A 17477-nucleotide genomic window follows, 5' to 3' on the forward strand; every position below is an offset into this window, starting at 1 on the left:
TTGTTTAAATGTATCCCTTGTCTTCCTGTCTTGTTTGGTGGGACATCGTATTTGATTACTGTGGTTCTCTATTTGCATTTCTCTGTGTCACCCATGCTTGAGGTTCTGGGTAGTTTTGCTTAGTTTCGTTATTATGCTCTCTGTTTTTGTTTCTCTGTCTTCTGGAGTTTCAGCATTGGACTGTTTTATTGACAATGTCTGTAGAATCACCCTAAATAAGCAACGGATATCAATACATATGTGTCCTGCTTTACCTACTTATCTATTGTATTTGTATTGTATATATCGGAACCGTACAGTTTAGTTTAAGCAGTTCTACTTTTTGTACCCCAGTTGGTTCTTTAACTAAGTTAGTGTATATCTTAATAAGTCTGTACAAAGCATACAAAATTTTAGAGACACAATAATGTCACGTTTAAATATTATTGGTCAGTGCTCACTGACTAAATTTCTTTACACGCGTGGCAGAACCAGTTACAACCAGTACACAAATGACATGTTTACCTGCTTCTCAGTTCGTTCTGCTGTCGCTGAGACTGTCTTGTGACTTCTGTGCTCATCCATCACACACAAGTAACAGACACATTTCTGATCAGTGCGGCAAAAAATCTCCAGGAGCTTGTCGTGATGAGGACAGATCTTCTCCTGGAGATTCACAGAGGCCTCAACCAGTTTGTGTTTCTTGTAGGCAGGAGATTTGAAGTGAGTCTGAACATGAGCTTCACAAAAAGACAGCAGACACACCAGACAGGACTTGACGGCTTTGTGTTTTCTTCCAGTGCAGACATCACACTCCACATCTCCAGGTCCAACACAGGAGTCAACAGGAGGAGCATCTTGGAGTTTTGTCTTCTTCAGTGTGTCAGCCAGTTCAGCCAGCATGGTGTTCTTGTTGAGATCCGGTCTTGGAGTGAAGGTGTGTCTGCACTGAGGGCAGCTGTAGGATCCCTTCTGATCTTCCTGATCCCAGCAGTCATTAATACAGTTCCGACAAAAACTGTGTCCACAGGGAATAGCCACCGGATCCTTCAGCAGATCCAGACAGACTGGGCAGCTGACGAGGTTTTGAGGTGTTAGTAGGACTTCTGCCATTTTATGACCAACTTTGAGATGAAGGAGACTTTTATGTTCTTTTATGTTCACTTCACCAGTAATGAATGACTGTGTGGGAGTGGCCACTATTAACTACTAAATTGTGTGTGTGCTATAGGTGTGTACAAAGGAGAGGGAAAGAATATAGATACCCAGGGATTTCTATGAATATCCCACATTTAACTCCTGTGTAGGCTCAGATCTGGCTAACTCCAATTCCAATTCAGATTCCAAAATGAGCATTTTTATACACACACACACACACATACATACATACCCATACACACACTCACACATTGTTTTGCATCGGACTAGTGCTGAAGTCAAACCTCACACAAATAAGCTATGCACTCCTGTTGCAGTCTGGTACCACTGAATTTGCTGTTCAGTTCATTGTTGTTTGAAGATTGCCAAAGGTTTCAATACAGTCCGAGCACAATCTTATGTTCTATTATGCTACAGAATCATGGCTGGATCTCAGTCTTCTGGTTGATTTTAATTTCAGAGTAATTTGCATTTAAGGGATTGTGAACAAATCTCTTACATATTAAGACATACAGAGCTGGAATGAGGCAGGAATAGCAATGGCATTCCGTGGTCATTCATCTGATATCAAGCCGCAACTTTTCCCTGCACGTTTTCTAGTGAACATCAGCTGTGCTGTGCTCAGCATGTCATTTTGTACTTTGTATTCTTTGGGCTAGACAGACATGTACTTCTTTTTATAAATGGCTGCATAAGATTTGGGTCCTTACAACAGCAATTTAATGATGTTACAATGTGTCAAAGAACTCTGAAACAAGTTAGTATAATTCTTATCATTCCAATAATAACGTAACAAGGTAGCACTCCCAAGCAAATTTTTCATCAATGCTATTACACTTGAATAAAAAAAAAAAACTTTTACACTTCACAGCAAATGTATTATATTTTTAAAGTTTATATACATATATAAACAGTTAGAGAGAGCAGGTAAAACCCTAATTGAAGAAAATAATTACAACTGTCCACAATCTATAACTGTTATCATTTTACTTGGCCTGCCACTTTTAGAACCCAGTTCTCCCATTTGTCTTACAACATCCATTCCATTTTTCACAAAACCAAAAACAACATGCTTGAAGTCTAAATGTTCAGATTTCTTCATGGTGATGAGAAACTGGGAGTTGTATGTGTCTCTGCCGCAACTGACCATGGACAGGATGCCTTCTCCAGTGTGCTTTACCTCAAAGTTCTCATCCGCAAAGTTGTCTCCATAGATGGACTTTCCACCGGTGCCATCCTGGTTGGTAATATCACCACCCTGACACAAAATATGTAAGTTCTATTGGTGAACTGTATTTGCTCACAAACAAGTTCAGCTTATAAAAATGATCAGTAAATGTGTGTACATGAACAGTGAAAACAGGCATCTAAACAGGCTGAAACACACCTGCCTATTAAAGCAAAAAATTAAAGTTGATCCTTACCTGACACATAAGGTCAGGAATTATCTTGTGGAAAACTGAATTACGGTAGCCAAAGCCTTTCTCTCCAGTGCACAAAGCTCTGAAATTTTCTACGGTTTTGGGGACAACGTGTCTGAAAAGTTCCATGGTGATCTTGCCGATAACCTCCCCATCAGCAGCGACAGTGAAAAATACCAACGGATTGCCTGGTTTAGAAAGTTCTGTGATTCTGTCAGACTGGGAGAAGTCTACCTGAGCCATACGACTCTGACATTCTGTAAACGTTTTCCTGAAAGAGTCAGCAAGTTCTGCACTTTTGAATTTGCCAGCAAACTGCTCCATCTTAGTATCCCCATCTGTGTTGCCATGGGAAGAAAAAAACCCATACATTGGGAACTTGCACATTAAGAATGTTAAAGCTTTAAAATCCTAATTTAGCAACAAATCGAATATCAGAATAAAAATTGAACTGCACGATCATGTAACATTTTTTTGTTTCAGTCCATCTACCTGCATAGTTGTTAGCTGTCCAAACCAGCGCGTTGTAATTAGTCGTCATGGGTTTCAGTTCCATGGTCTTAGTAATGATGTGGTTGGCACACACGTTCAAAACCTTCTCGCGTCGCATAAGCACACGGTAGGTCTTTTTTAATGGGTGGAAGAGGATTTTGATGTCACCAACACCTCGCTCTTTCCACTCTAAACAATTACGGTCCCATCTGTAAAGCTTTACCCTCTCTTTGTAAAGAATCTCTTCGTCCTCCTCTCCAGATTTCACCTCAGCCTGGGAATAAGTACTCTCATCGTCAGGACGTGGCAGTTTCCAGAAACTGTATGAATTTCAATTACATGACTAAATACTTATTCTATTTGTGTCCCTTTTAATTGCTGCTTTTAATTTCTCTGACCTTTCAACAGTACAAGAAATATGTACATAAACTCAGAATGATCAGAATTCTGTTTTTAAAGGCAAATGATTCTGGAGCTCACTGTAAACGATCACTGACAACCACACACACCTGAGGCAGAACAACAGCAGGCTTATTGTAAAGGTCGGCATTGTTAGGATCGATTTCCCCGCTGCCTTCTTCCTCCTCTTCCTCACTGTGGGATGTCACTGCTCGCCCAGGAGAATAAAAATATTCAGAGTTAAAATGCTAAATTTGTAAATAAATTAGGAGAACATGAATATGCCCAGCAATTAAAATAAATGTCATGTATAAGATACAAACAAAAACAAAGTGAATTTACATACAAATTGATCTGGATTTATGCAATAATTACTCATAAACACATGGTTTGAACTGTCTGAAATCTGAGTCTTTTGTCTCAAATCTCATTTATAGACTGCATTTCCACACTGCACGTTCCAAGTGACCAGATCCAACTTATTAGTTCACACATCTGTTACATTTGCTTGCACTTACACACTGCTTGAATATCCGCTTGCGTATACACTTTCATAGTAACAGGTGTGCCTACAATGACTGTTGTAGCTCAGGCAAAAGTGAGCTCGCCCACTAGCCACTGTGAATTATGCTTTAAAGACACAGAGCACAATATCTGAATTGATGGATATATTAGTGCCTTCCAGTTTAATTTACACATTGACATTCCACCCCACTCCCAAGAAACAGTCAGTTTCATTGATTTCTGGTTTAAAACTGGTCATGATGGCATGTTTTCTAATTCTGACGTTTGAGAAAGCAGCAGGTACCCAGTTATTAGTCTTGTATTTCCAATACTTTGTTTAACAGGTATGAGCAAGACCTCTCTCTGCACCCTCCCTTAAAGGAGACGAGAGCATGGGTAAGCTAGTATGAGTATGCTGAAATCTTTCTTTAAGAGTCTTACACTTTTCTCTCTCTGGCCTCTTTTTCACAACTATATTTACATTTTAAATGTACTGACTATGTTTGCATTTTGTGTATTTATGTATTTTGATTAAACTTTGAGTTAGAAGTAAGTATAATAGCAGTGCCAGCTTCACTCTGCATATATTCCCCATACACACATAGCTGTGTGTGTTCCTTGAGGAGAGTGGGAAAGTCCAGCTAGCTAAACGTAGTTTGTTTTTGTTTTTATTTTACACCTTTGTCCTACACCAACAGGTTTTTTTATCTGAACTTGATGTCTTTCTAGCAAATTAATAGAAATCATTATTAATATATAGGATTTTTTTTTCCATTCTTGAGGCCCACTAGTGGCCATGGGTCCGTAATGCACCAAGTTCTCTGCATTTCCGTAGTTGCACTCCTGCATACACAACACGCATACAGTAAGCAAGTTCCTGCTCTTATACTAGACTGACGTTCTGTGCAAATTTCTAAATGTCGAGTTACCTCAGATATTCTATGATTCGTTATTTTCCGTAATAATATGATTATTGAGTGAACCTTACCATTTTGAAACTTCCCGTATAAACCACACACACACACACACACACACACACACACACACACACACACACACACACACACACACACACTCAGTGCGAAGCTTCGATTTAGGTTGGGTTGATCAAAACAGGTACTAACAGTCAGAAGTGGGTCAGAATTCTATAAGGCATATGCAGGAGACGTGTATCCAATCAGAACAAGGAATAGTATATGGGTTTCCGGTTTTTACACTAAATCTTTAACAGATAAGTGAAAAAGTGTAAACATCACATAAAACAGTTGTCTAAATGCAGTCCTGTGTAGGGATTTGAGTGGCATGTGTATAGAATTTAATCTCAAAACTTAAAACCACATACAATTGTGACTTTTAATTAATTAATTCAGATTGTAGCTTTTTCATTGGATAAACACATGTCACTGAAATAAAGAGAACTGTAGTAACAACTGACCCTTTTTTTGAAAGGTAAATTCTCCAAAATTATTTGCCATGTCTGCAAATGAAATTCCACATGCCAACCCAAATCCAAACGATGTTGTATCACCTGGGGGGCAGGAGGCAAGAAAAACATAGGGCATCATGAGGCAAACAGCAAGAGGCAGAACATTATTAGAAAAGTTGGACATGACAACCTTGGCACCCTCAAAAAACATCTCAGAACTGATACAATATTGCATTAAGACCTCTGTTTTTCTCAATTTGTCTTTTATATTTACTCTAAATCACTTTATATGTAATTTGTTAAAGCTCTTTTATTTATTTGCTCTCATATTCTTTTAATGTTCTGTTATTATTATTAGTTCACATAATTAATCACACCTCCTAATTTGATTAGTTCTGGCTTGTTGAGTTTTTCCACTTGTTCCTTCAGCCCAGAGAGAAGGTTTCTCAGTTCTTCTATGGAAACATGTGGTCTAATCATGGTACAGCGCAAGTCTGCAGATCCCGGAGGCGCAAAGAGAGAAAGAAAACACTACGGAGAGAAAAAAAGACCACAAGGAAAACACATACATGGAGTGAGACTTCGTTTTTCAGAGCTTGCGGGGGTCCGTTTCCAAGACTCAGATTAAGTCTAACCCTACATTTAAATGAATTTCCAATATCAATTCACCATTGGCACTTCAATTAAGTACAAAACTTCACTCAGTCCATGTCCAACAAACCATAATATTTTGTAATTTGGGACAGACCGGATGAGGTCTGTTGGAGACACCTTGTGATAGATGACCCTTGTGTAGCCAGTAATGTTACCTGGAGGAAGTGGATATGATCATCTACGTGTGAAAGCTGCTCCAGCTCAGCATCTCTCCTTCTCAGATCAGCGATCTCCTGCTCCACTTTACTCACGAGTTCTTCAATGTGATTCAGTTCTGCCTTTTCCTGAGCTCTGATCAGCTCTTTCACCTCAGAGCGTCTTTGCTCAATAGACTGAATCAGGTCAGTAAACAGCTTCTCACTGTCCTCCACTGCTACCTGCGCAGAGCGCTGTTATGAGACACACAGAGAGGATGTGTTTTTTAAAGCGGCTGTTTCTCCCAGCTCTTACCAGAGTCTCCCGCAGTGGAGCGCGGTGGGTTTGGAAAAGTGACTATTCTTGGGCTTCTCATCCGCTGACCAGAACACAGCGCTGAAATGGCTCTTCCAGCAGACAGCTGTTGTCATCCCCTGTGGTTCGTACTCACCCTGAGAGACTCCATCGCCTGCTTCAGCTCATGTAGTTTTGTTTCCCCGAGCTGGACTCTCTGCTGGTTCTCCCCCTGGGTTTCTACTAACTGCTTCTGCAGCAAAATAAGACAAGGTCTGTGCGTCACATTTACATGCTGAACTTGTCACAGTACAGCTATTATTTGAAATCCAATTTGACCACATTTTGAACTGGATATAAAATACATTAGATTTCTTTGTACTGTAACTGACAGAACCATCTTTTCTGTACATTTGATTTATACTCTAGTGGGTTCTAACTTCTTTACTTGCAACTTAAATGCACACCATGCAATGTTTTAGAAACAGTAAATATTTAAATAATAATATTAATTTTTGGTGTTGGTTCACTGCAGTTCATTGACTGTATTGCTTTGCACATGACTTGGTATTTTGACCAACCAGTACACAAATGACATGTTTACCTGCTTCTCAGTTCGTTCTGCTGCCGCTGAGACTGTCTTGTGACTGCTGTGCTCATCCATCACACACAAGTAACAGATACATTTCTGATCAGTGCGGCAAAAAATCTCCAGGAGCTTGTCATGATGAGGACAGATCTTCTCCTGGAGATTCACAGAGGCCTCAACCAGTTTGTGTTTCTTGTAGGCAGGACATTTGAAGTGAGTCTGAACATGAGCTTCACAAAAAGACAGCAGACACACCAGACAGGACTTGACGGCTTTGTGTTTTCTTCCAGTGCAGACGTCACACTCCACATCTCCAGGTCCAACACAGGAGTCAACAGGAGGAGCATCTTGGAGTTTTGTCTTCTTCAGTGTGTCAGCCACTTCAGCCAGCATGGTGTTCTTGTTGAGATCCGGTCTTGGAGTGAAGGTGTGTCTGCATTGAGGGCAGCTGTAGGATCCCTTCTGATCTTCCTGATCCCAGCAGTCATTAATACAGCTCCGACAGAAACTGTGTCCACAGGGAACAGTCACCGGATCCTTCAGCAAATCCAGACAAACTGGGCAGCTGACGAGGTCCTTAACTGTTAGAAGCGCTTCGGCCATGTTACAATGAACATCAAGGTTAAACAGACTGAGCAGAGAAAGTCAGCGTTTTACTTTCGTTTCTCCAGAGATCCCAAAGTTCCCAGCGTGGGCGAGGCTTTCCCGCGTGCCACAGTAACGCTGGGAAAACAAGGCAGCGTCTACGAAACAGGGCATGTGCGCGTGCAGACGCGGGCGACAAAATAAAATGCTCAAGTGACAATTTTGCCTCACGATATTTAGACTGATATTAAGCATTCAAGTTAAATTGTCCTTCTGGAACGTTTATTATTAACATATGTGTTGTATGAGAATTTGATTTCGCAAGATTTCTGTAATGATCCCTTTCTTGTACAAGTAGCTTTATTTATTATAAGATTATGCACTTTCTACTCTTCCAAAAGGCGCGTTCTTCTCTGCAACATTCACACAAGCTTTAATATCCTTTTTCGATTTCACGTCGATTGCTAGGGTGACTGTATCAAGCCCATCTTGTTTTGAAAACATTTTTGTCTATCTTTGAAAGTAACCATCTCCGCACAAACTCCCTCACGCTTACCGTTGCTGCTCTCTCTCTCTCTCTCTCTCTGTCTGTCTGTCTCTCTCTCTCTCTGTGTGTGTGTTATAAAGCAATATCAAGGCTTTGTATTGTATAAAAACATTTTCTCGTTTAAATTCTTACTTCATATATTGATTATTGTCTGCTGCAGAGTGGGACTTTTCTTCTTACCGGAAATGGAGGGCGGGGGTGTCGGCGTCGCTGAGTTCATTACCCAGAATGCATCTGTCATAATACTCAAGTCTTTATTAAAACGATATAAATTATATAGTATTCACGATTCTGTGTTGTCATTCGCTGTTTATAAAGCTCAGATCTGTAGTGATCGTGTAAAAGACGTTCGGATTCATGACAAAAGAAAAATAGAAGTTAGCACACCCTCTTGCAAACCGCTTTGAGAATTTATGTGTTTGGACGGAACACATGGCTCATCGATCCTTGTGGTTCAGAAATAATGATGATTGGTTTATTCACAAATTTTGTGATATGCGCGGCCTTACATGTTACGACATGCGCATAAACCGTCTGAATCCAAAATATTTCTATGGAGTTAAAAGAAGTAGAAGAAATGTAGTTAAAAGCTTGAAAAGTACGTTTTCTCCGTGTGTAACGGGAGCGTCCCCACCGCAGAAGTGAAGTGGCCTTGATACGCGTCCGTAGACGCGCAGGGTTGCGTGGGGTAATATAATGTGCGTTTCTCCTTTCGCCGTGTAAAAGCACTCACGGACACTGGTCGCCAGGTGGCGCTATGCACAGCCTGTGCGCGATGCACCGACTGCGCAACTGGCGCAAAGAAGAAACTCGTACAATATGGCTGCTTCCTAGGGTTGCCATGTGATAGTTTATAGTTTGGGAAAGTTGGTTATCTGTTTTAAAGTGAGGTTGTGCATTAATTTAGGGATCACGTTGATTTTGACTTCATTATATGCTAAAGGGTCAACTATAGCTCAGAATAATCCACCATGCAGCACGACGATGTAAGTAGCCAGCCGGCTATGCCGACGCTGGATTGCTTAGTTTAACATGCTTTCTGGTCTGCACTTTCCAATAGACGCTATTTTAAAAACACTACATTTAGACGTTATGCACCACGTACGTGTAACTAGAAATACTTCTGTTTTATTTAGCTAGATATATCGCTGTCTCGGTTCAAGTTAGCCAGCTAGTGACCACGGCAACGTAACCGGCATTTACTGGCTAGCAGTGAGAGCATAACAGGTACCAGGTAGCTAACTATACCAAGGTACCTAACTATAAAAAACCAGCTACAGATCGACTGTTCACTAATTTACTCATTTTTACAACTAATCAAATGTTTCTTTGAAGGTAATATGGGACCTTATAGGCAGTAAGCAATTCTGTTCCTATAAAGTAAAGTAAGTGTAACCACACTTCTTTTCTAAACCTAAAACTGTCTAAAGTTGTAATAATTGCAAGTGTTCTTTGTGTAAAATGTGTCTTTTAAAGAATTTGTATTTTAGCAAAGTGTCATGAATTTTACACTGTGTGCACTTAATCCTTGAAGAACAAAGACCAAAAATTTCTGCCGGAACGAGTACAACACCACCGGTCTGTGCAATCGCCAGTCGTGCCCACTCGCTAACAGCCAGTATGCCACCGTTAGAGAGGAGAAAGGTATGATCTCTCACATGGGTGTAGATGTCACCAGATGTCTTCTATTAACGTGGGATCTGAAACTTGAAGGGTCGTGACACGCTTGTAGGAGTTATTTTATCCTACGTGTAACGGGCTTCTCTGTGTGCCTAGGTCGGTGTTACCTGTACATGAAGGTTATTGAAAGAGCTGCCTTCCCAGCGCGCATGTGGGAGAAGGTAGATAATGCCTTTTCATACCTAAAGAACAGGATCACATCAAATTACAGGCAATTGTTTTCTAAAGTGTTTGTAAATTTGTTGTAAATTATTTGAGATGCATTTTCTGCGTGCGGTACCACAGGACATCTGTAATAACTGATTTGCACAGGATAAGAGATCTTAGTATAAATTGTAGAGATGAGTGGCAAAGTGTAAATCATGCAGACAGTGAATGTTTTGAAGCATGCTCAGCCCCTACGCAGACGTGTTGCAGAATGCGTGCAGCACAGTGTGGCTTTCTGGCCACACTGTACAGTTCAGCCATTTTGTCACAGGTGAAGCTGAGCGAGTGTTATGAGAGAGCCCTGCAGGAGATTGACGAGAACCTCATTTACTGGCCTCGGTATTACCGGCACAAGTGCAAACAGCGCTTCACCAAGATCACACAGTATCTCATTCGCATTCGCAAACTCACGCTGAAGAGACAGTGAGTGCAACCCACCATCTTCTTCCATTGTTTTATAGTCTTTCTCTTTTTCTGTGATCCTATAGTTCCTTTTCTTATACTCATCAACTAATCTATCTGCAGCCTAGTTAGAATTAGTAAAAGCAGCCAGTTGATTTCATGTCTAGTGTTACATTGTGGATATTGTAGATGGCTCAATATGTCCTGTGTTGTGTGGTTGATGTTACGGATACTGTAAAGTTGGAGAGCAGGAGAACACTAGAACACCGGACAGATGCCAGCAGCTTACACAGCAGCTAATGGGGATTCTGCTTAACAAATCTGTAAACCAGTGGTGTTGGTGAAGGAGTTTGCACTTTCTTGTCTAGATGTAAAACAAGTCTGTTCATTTCTTCGCAGGAGGAAACTGGTGCCACTTAGCCGAAAAGTAGAGAGGAGAGAAAAAAGGAGAGAGGTGTGTGAATCTTGCAACTCCTTATTGGGCGAATTCATTTATCCTTTCTTCTCTGTACTGATTGTGGACATGTCTGGTCAAAGAAATGGAGGCACCTCTGTCGTTTATTTTTTTATTATAGGAAAAAGCCCTTATTGCTGCCCAGCTGGACAACGCCATAGAGAAGGAACTCTTGGAGAGGTTAAAGCAGGGCACGGTGAGAAGAACTTTACCACAGGCGGCCCCTCCGCTGCTGGGGCCGGAAGCTTTGGCATGACCCGCTGTGGTTGAGTGGCTAGGGGCAGTCTGAGTAACGTCTTTCCAACGCTGTTTTGTCCCTTCCTTTGTGTCAGTATGGGGATATCTACAACTTCCCCATCCACGCTTTTGATAAAGCCCTGGAGAAACAGGACGAGGAGAGCGAGTCCGAAGCTGAGGAAGAGGATGATGAAGAAGGGGAGGATGAGGTAGAACTCGGTGGTTATAACAGTATTTAGAGAATTTCCCTTTCCTTCCGTGTTAGTTTAGCATGCGGTGACTGCTAATGACGTCTAAGTGATCGTGAAGCTGGATTGATTGTTACATGCACCTGCTGTGGTGTTTTGAATTTGAAACAACGGAGAAATGTGTGTTTAAGTTGGGTCGTGCCTTTGAAATTCTGACCTAGCGTGTGTGTGACTGCTGGCAGGATAAAGGGAGGAGAGAATTTGTTGCAGATGACGAGATTGAAGAAAGTGACCTCAGCGATTTTGAGGTGATTCCCTTTTGTATCTATTTAGGTTTTGTACCTCAAACAGATATGGCCTATGTACGTATGGCACAGCATATAAAATAGCATCATGGTCAGACGCAAACGCCGAGCACTAAGAGAATCCCACATTTCACAGGATATGAACAACCTAAAGGTCAGCGATGAAGAGGAAGGAGACTCCAGTGAGGAAGAAGAGGAAACGGAGGAAGAGATGGAGGGGTCGCCTGGGGCCAAGTCAAAAGGAAAGACTCCACTCAAAGGACCGGTTAGGAAGAAACGGCCTTACGTGGAGATAGAGTACGAGCAGGAGACTGAGCCTGCTCCCAAGAGCAAGGCCTCTTAGGACTGAAGAGCCCTGCCCACTGCACTGGAGCCCCGCCTTCAGCACAGACCCCCACCCCCCGTTCATGTCTCTGCAGTGACTAGTCTGGCGCGCACACACACACTGTCGTCCAGGAAATCTCCACCATGTGGTGTGACAGTTTTTTCTGTATGATACAGTTAAGCAGAACAGGGTGTGTTTTATGTAGTTTTGGTCAGATGTGCTGATTAAAACCTTCTAAGATAATACAGGATAATACATTACATTTTGACTCCTGCCCCTTTTAAAAAAATGTTAATATTTAACTTGTTGTTGTTGTTAACCTTTTGCGTATTGTTAAATATGGTCCCTCCTATTGAAATAAATCTTTAGTGTTAAATTCAAACCAATTATAGAACATTCTCCACCATGCACCTTCTGTTGTGTTCTTAGCAGCCAACCACCACCAGAAACCCCTGCACCGGAGATCAGGGATTAAGGGCAGTCTTGGACCAAAAAGCATTAACAGGAAATTCATTTTAGGATAGGATTAGGTTTAATCTGGGAGAACTGCATTTCAAGTCAGGACTCAAGATGGACAAAATGTTGTAAACACCAGATGAAAGGAGACGTTTAAACAAATGCGTTTGTGGGTGTACTGAGTAAACGTAGCTTAAGGGAACAGCTACACCTGATCATTTATGGGAAATAACTAAAGGACTAAACAGAATCGAATAATTACTTTTAGATTGAATGCAGCATAATTTACTTTCATGACATTTGGCAGATGCTCTTATTCTGAACAACTTGTATGTTTATCGGTGTGACATTACATGTGCTGCCTGGCAAATATAGCCCATGTTCTGGCTGCGTGAACAGGTGAACTGCAGGAGCCTATAGTGTTTTAAGAAAACATCTGTGATTTTCACTAGAATAAAAATGGCCCATGAAAAATGACAAGGTTTGGTAGAGAGAACTGAACAGTAAAAACAGCAGACGTAATATCTGTCTAGCCCAAAAGATCCTGAAGGATAGTGTGGTGTCACAAAAAACCGGAGGTTGCGCTTTGGACTGTGTTGGAAGCATTAAGATGGGATTTAGGTCCAAAGCAACCATTTTCAGAGTGAAGGCAGTTAATTATGGGATTGGTGGGATTTGATCAAATCTGGAAGCCGGTCAAAGGCAGGGCAAGACTGTACTCAGAACAGTGACTTAATGATCGATGGAGGACAATAGTGCACTTCTGTTCCTAGACAGTCAGAAACAGAACACAGTGAAGAAGTCCCAACACAAAGATGGATGAAATGAGTTTAGCTGGATGTAGATGGCAGGACTAGGGCTGGTAGTGTTCCTGTCTCTTTCATGTTTGGCTCATAGTAAGTGCTCAGTTGAGAAGAATGTATTAGATGATGTACAGCAAGAAAGAGACTCTAGAGTTAACCTCATGCGCCACTCAAAGAACAAGTGATTAAGACACAGACTGCCCGGAGCGCGAGTGTGAGCAGGAGACAGCGGTTGCTCCCAAGGGTAAGGCCAAAGCCCTTGGGCCTCGTTGAAAAAAACAGTTTCTGCACCGCTCAGGTGTATTTTTAAAATTAATGGTTTTTGCGGTGTTGTGGTGCTCTATTTGTTCCTCTCAAGATACATTTAAATATGAAAGAGTGGGCGCTTATATACAGCTCACATGATATCATGGGTCTAAACAGTTTTCAGTCAAACTGTAAAATAAAGACGTTTGGACATGTCAGCCTTACTCAAACTATTATAATTTGAATATTTCAAACCTAATTAATTCCTAGTACATGCAAAAATTGCACCAGCATGATAAAGCACAAGTAACTGAAAACTAAGGTTTTCCTTTATTAATTCATAGAACATTTGTATCAGTTAAAATCATATAAAAGAAATGTACCATATACCATCTGAATGCTTCTACAAACCACCCTGCTGTTGTTTATGAAGAGGTCCATGGTACAGGATGTACAGTGAGAGTGAGCACAGCACAGATTCAGTCACACAAGCCAGAACCTGTGATGAGACGCCAGCTGAGTAAAACATTGTTTGTTAGCCGTGACCGTGATATTGCCACTGAAAACTACTGCCAGCACAAAAGGCTACAATACACACACGAACACTAACAAATCAGTTGCTTTTATTGCCTTGTGCTCTGCGCATCCTGACCAATCAGTTCAGATGCCTTTGCGATGCTGATAATCCTGACCAATCAGGTTACACGCCATGTGATGCTGTAAGGTCCTGTATGCACTTCAGGACACGGTCAGAGACGCAGCTGCTGTCTACATCCCTCAGCAGGACCTGCAGGAAGAGACAGTGTCAGGACTTGTGAAGCAGTCGTGTTTCCATTCCGTTCTATTCTGGGACTCGGTGGAGTAGGGGTGTGTTTTGGTTGTGATGTGTAATGAAGCAAACTCCAGTCTGGACTATTCTTTAGCAGTCTTCACTTCACTTTCACCCTGACACCCTGAGTCGATCCAAACATTGGTATGCATCATGTTCACAGGAACAAGGCAAACGAATTCACTCGTGTCTCTCACACACACACACACACACACACCTGCAGCCTGCCCTGCGAGCACTGGTCCAACAGAATCAGGCAGCCAGAGGCCTTGTGCAGCAGCTCCTCCCTCAGCTCAGGAACCAGAGGATCAGAAGACACATCCACGAGGAACCTCAGCAAGCTCTTAGCCAGCACATCCATCCTGCACTCCATCCTAGAGAGACACGTCACGAGCAGCAGGAAATACAGTAGCACTTAGAACTAACCCAGGTGCATTAATTTCCACCCAACATATAGGCATTACTTCCATGTGCTTGGAACTGTCTATACTCTAAGGCAAACTGATTATATTTTCCTGCAACTTTTTTATAAGAGTTCACAGAAATTCTGTTCCCAGGTTCTACACATTCCTGTGTGCAGGATAATAACCTTGGCCAGGCAGTCTGTATGGTCCTCTCCAGGACATCCAGTATACTCAGCCTGGCTTTCTCCTCAGGACTGTCGGACACCTCCAGATATCCCACAATCACCCTCTCTAGCCTCTTTAGATGGCGAGCAATTCCTATACCCATCCTGTTAGATCAAACACAACGGATGTTTTGCCTCAAATACAGTATACTTTAAACCAAACCAAAAGTGCACAATGGCATGTCTGTCAAGGCTTATCTGACTTCACAAATATGAACACATAGGTGAACATAACACTACGGATATTTGCAGGTCGTCTATGGAATGAATATTTGTAGTTCAGCCTTCTCTCTTCCCACTTCAGTCTTAGAAACAAAGTAAGCCTCACTTTTCAATGAACAGAAGAAGTTCGCTGGCATAGATACGGCGGAGGGATAGCTTGTGTTCCATTTCCATGTGTGTTAAAACGAGACGAAGAACATCATCAAAGCGGTTCGGTTTCCGTGGTAATCCTGTGTGGACAAGGGGTTTCTCAAGGACTAGGAGCAGATCAACAAGACAGGGCAGAACCACCTGCAACCAGATATTGCAATGGAAAAAATAATACTATTGTAATTTACCTCTTTATTTTTGCAGCAAGAAATCTTAGCAAGGCTGAGCTTCGCAAAAATAATTATTTAAACCTGTGGTTTCTATTTAGGACAAGTTCTGATTTCTGAAGGCATGTGTATTTAGCACACAAGGAGGACCATGTATATATATATATATATATATATATATATATATATATATATATATATATATATATATATATATATATATATATATATATATGGGGGGGTACCTGTATAAGTGGAGCATCAGATGTGTACAGATGGTTGAAGAGGGCGTGATACAGAACCTCAGCCCGGTTAAACTGTCTGAGGTCTGCTGCAGGCTGAAAAGATCAATAACTGAATATAACTTTGACTTATTGAACAGTTTTGATATTTCCAGACGAAATCCACATTACTCACGACATTAAGGACAATGTGATGCAGGCAGTGCACTCCGAGCACTTTATTCTCTGTCCGGTAATCATCGGATATGAGCAGAGATGGAGGGAAGACCTTGTCCAGGTACTCGGCTAACCATGGGCGTCCAACCTGCACCAACACCCAGGAGAAGACATGCTTCACAGCCTGGTTTCGTTTCCAGTTTTCCCTAATGACCAAAAACACACCCATCATTTCATTACAGTGAACGTTGAATAAAGTTTATAGTGTCAGAAAAAAAAAACAAAAAAAAAACCATTAACCCACTGAGTGCAAAGGTGCATTCGTAACACTCACTTTGTCAGCTCTGGCTGCAGTGCGACTAGAATGGGGCCCAGGGTCCCTTTTTGGTCACCGTCAGCCTTACCACACAGCAGCTCCTGCAGTGAACTACTGTTTGTCGCACTGACGGTTGAGGTCAGCAGGTCCCAAGCATATTTCCTGGAAGCCTCGTCGGTCCATGGCTGGTCCTGTAGGTGTGTAACGGAGAATATGCAAAGCGTCGGCGCGAGCGTGCGCGCAAGCGAGCGTGCCGTGGCCGACGCAACCGAGTCCGCCTGCACGGCTTCCTGCAGCCGCGCGGTTAACGCCAATAACGTTTCGGTAACCGCAGTGGCTCTCGCCGGAATGCGTCCGTAGCTGCCAGCGGCCGAGGCGCCGCTGTCCGCGTCGCACGTCGGCAAGGCGGCGTGCCGCACAAAGGAGTCCACCAGCTCAACATAGGCCGCGTGTAAATCCGCGCTGAACTCGGGAAAGAGCCAGGCCACGTCGCCGCCCGCGAAAACGCGCGCCGCGCCGCCCAGGACGCGCCGCCGCTCGGAACCTCCGACGGCGAAGCGTGCGCGGAGACGCGAGAGAAGAACGATAACGCTGCGGTTCACGGACGCGGGTCGCTCCGCAATGTCGAGGTCATGAAGGATGCCAGCCAGATCCATTTTAGATGCAAGCCAGCTATTTTCATTTTACCACAGCAAAATTAAAACATGTTTTTATAAGTCTGCGGCGTGTAATTAATTAAAAATACGAGCCTTTTCATGGTGATTAAAGAGTTTTAGCGCTAGTTGGCTATTACTTTAACTAACGGGCTGGCTAACTACACTTCGCGGCACGCTTCACGTTCTTTTTGTGTGCAACGGAAAATAAGTCTCACCAGAAACAAGGTATACGTTGAAGGTTCTGATAGTAACAGACCTTTTCCGAAGTAGGCACGGTATGGCTATAGAAGAAGGGCATGGAAAATCTTTACTTAAAAAATAAAATAATATTCATCCTGACATATATTAACACTTCCGGTACATTTGTTTGAACGTAATGATAGTAGGAGATTTAATATTTATAGGAGAATGTCATAATGTAGTGTCTGTTGGAGGCACTTCTCTTCCTTAGGGGTCACAGCCCCAAGTGCCCCTACATCACTTGGGCAAACTTGGTGTTAACAGTCCCTGTTCCAGCTTTTCATATTTCCTCCTTTGGATGTTTTCATCACACGGGGCTGCCACAGCTCAATAATCACTGTTGTTTTTTGTATCTTATCTACTGTCATGATGTCTGGTTTATTCA

The 17477-nt window shown here is 42.2% G+C and overlaps 4 protein-coding genes and 1 non-coding gene across 6 annotated transcripts in view; 2 read left to right on the plus strand and 3 right to left on the minus strand.

The window, feature by feature from the left end:
- The window catches only part of LOC113590250 (E3 ubiquitin/ISG15 ligase TRIM25-like), a 2295-nt gene extending 1203 nt beyond the window's left edge, over positions 1-1092 (minus strand). Inside the window, exon 1 of the mRNA XM_027030302.2 lies at positions 505-1092. Coding sequence (XP_026886103.2) covers positions 505-1092 — 588 coding nt within the window. The remainder of the gene's footprint in view (positions 1-504) is intronic.
- Positions 1093-1840: 748 nt separating this feature from the next.
- LOC113590242 (E3 SUMO-protein ligase RanBP2-like) lies at positions 1841-8369 on the minus strand. Of its 2 annotated transcripts, XM_035536524.1 has the most exons (9): positions 7067-8369; positions 6620-6715; positions 6189-6422; positions 5757-5910; positions 5389-5481; positions 3560-3657; positions 3051-3324; positions 2562-2896; positions 1841-2395 (listed from the first exon to the last, which is right to left on the minus strand). In XM_035536524.1, the coding sequence occupies exons 1-9, from the start codon at positions 7652-7654 to the stop codon at positions 2090-2092; spliced, it is 2178 nt and encodes a 725-aa protein (XP_035392417.1). In that variant the 5' UTR covers positions 7655-8369; the 3' UTR covers positions 1841-2089. The 2 variants fall into 2 exon arrangements, with proteins under 2 accessions (XP_035392417.1, XP_035392418.1); XM_035536525.1 differs by lacking the exons at positions 5757-5910; positions 6189-6422; positions 6620-6715; positions 7067-8369 and having other exon boundaries at positions 3051-3370.
- A 257-nt stretch (positions 8370-8626) lies between these two features.
- On the plus strand, positions 8627-8723 carry LOC113590253. Its single transcript, XR_003412083.2, has one exon. It is a non-coding gene; the product is annotated as a small nucleolar RNA U13 (small nucleolar RNA).
- Positions 8724-8909: 186 nt separating this feature from the next.
- mak16 (MAK16 homolog (S. cerevisiae)) lies at positions 8910-13709 on the plus strand. The gene is made up of 10 exons (XM_027030301.2): positions 8910-9169; positions 9519-9568; positions 9718-9827; positions 9960-10024; positions 10342-10493; positions 10872-10926; positions 11048-11122; positions 11259-11372; positions 11594-11659; positions 11793-13709. The coding sequence occupies exons 1-10, from the start codon at positions 9155-9157 to the stop codon at positions 11997-11999; spliced, it is 909 nt and encodes a 302-aa protein (XP_026886102.1). The 5' UTR covers positions 8910-9154; the 3' UTR covers positions 12000-13709.
- Positions 13710-13797: 88 nt separating this feature from the next.
- tti2 (TELO2 interacting protein 2) lies at positions 13798-17060 on the minus strand. The gene is made up of 7 exons (XM_027030300.2): positions 16215-17060; positions 15900-16086; positions 15728-15820; positions 15272-15456; positions 14905-15048; positions 14533-14689; positions 13798-14273 (listed from the first exon to the last, which is right to left on the minus strand). Exons 1-7 carry the CDS (start codon positions 16850-16852, stop codon positions 14187-14189), a joined length of 1491 nt encoding a protein of 496 aa, XP_026886101.2. The 5' UTR covers positions 16853-17060; the 3' UTR covers positions 13798-14186.
- Between the last annotated feature and the right edge of the window lie 417 nt (positions 17061-17477).

This window comes from Electrophorus electricus, chromosome 18 (assembly GCF_013358815.1).
Source record: "Electrophorus electricus isolate fEleEle1 chromosome 18, fEleEle1.pri, whole genome shotgun sequence".
Classification (NCBI taxonomy): domain Eukaryota; kingdom Metazoa; phylum Chordata; class Actinopteri; order Gymnotiformes; family Gymnotidae; genus Electrophorus; species Electrophorus electricus.

Coding starts and splice junctions, on each gene's coding strand:
- mak16 (XM_027030301.2), top strand. Junction 10,025..10,341: donor CAGCGCGCATGTGGGAGAAG/GTAGATAATGCC, acceptor ATTTTGTCACAG/GTGAAGCTGAGCGAGTGTTA. Junction 11,123..11,258: donor AGAGGTTAAAGCAGGGCACG/GTGAGAAGAACT, acceptor CCTTTGTGTCAG/TATGGGGATATCTACAACTT.
- tti2 (XM_027030300.2), bottom strand. CDS start 16,852: ATGGATCTGGCTGGCATCCTTCATGACCTCGACATTGCGGAGCGACCC. Junction 16,087..16,214: donor CTGCAGCCAGAGCTGACAAA/GTGAGTGTTACG, acceptor TTTGGTCATTAG/GGAAAACTGGAAACGAAACC. Junction 15,049..15,271: donor CTTCTTCTGTTCATTGAAAA/GTGAGGCTTACT, acceptor TTGATCTAACAG/GATGGGTATAGGAATTGCTC.
- LOC113590242 (XM_035536524.1), bottom strand. CDS start 7,654: ATGGCCGAAGCGCTTCTAACAGTTAAGGACCTCGTCAGCTGCCCAGTT. Junction 6,716..7,066: donor CAGAACGAACTGAGAAGCAG/GTAAACATGTCA, acceptor ATTTTGCTGCAG/AAGCAGTTAGTAGAAACCCA. Junction 2,396..2,561: donor TTCCTGACCTTATGTGTCAG/GTAAGGATCAAC, acceptor ATTTTGTGTCAG/GGTGGTGATATTACCAACCA.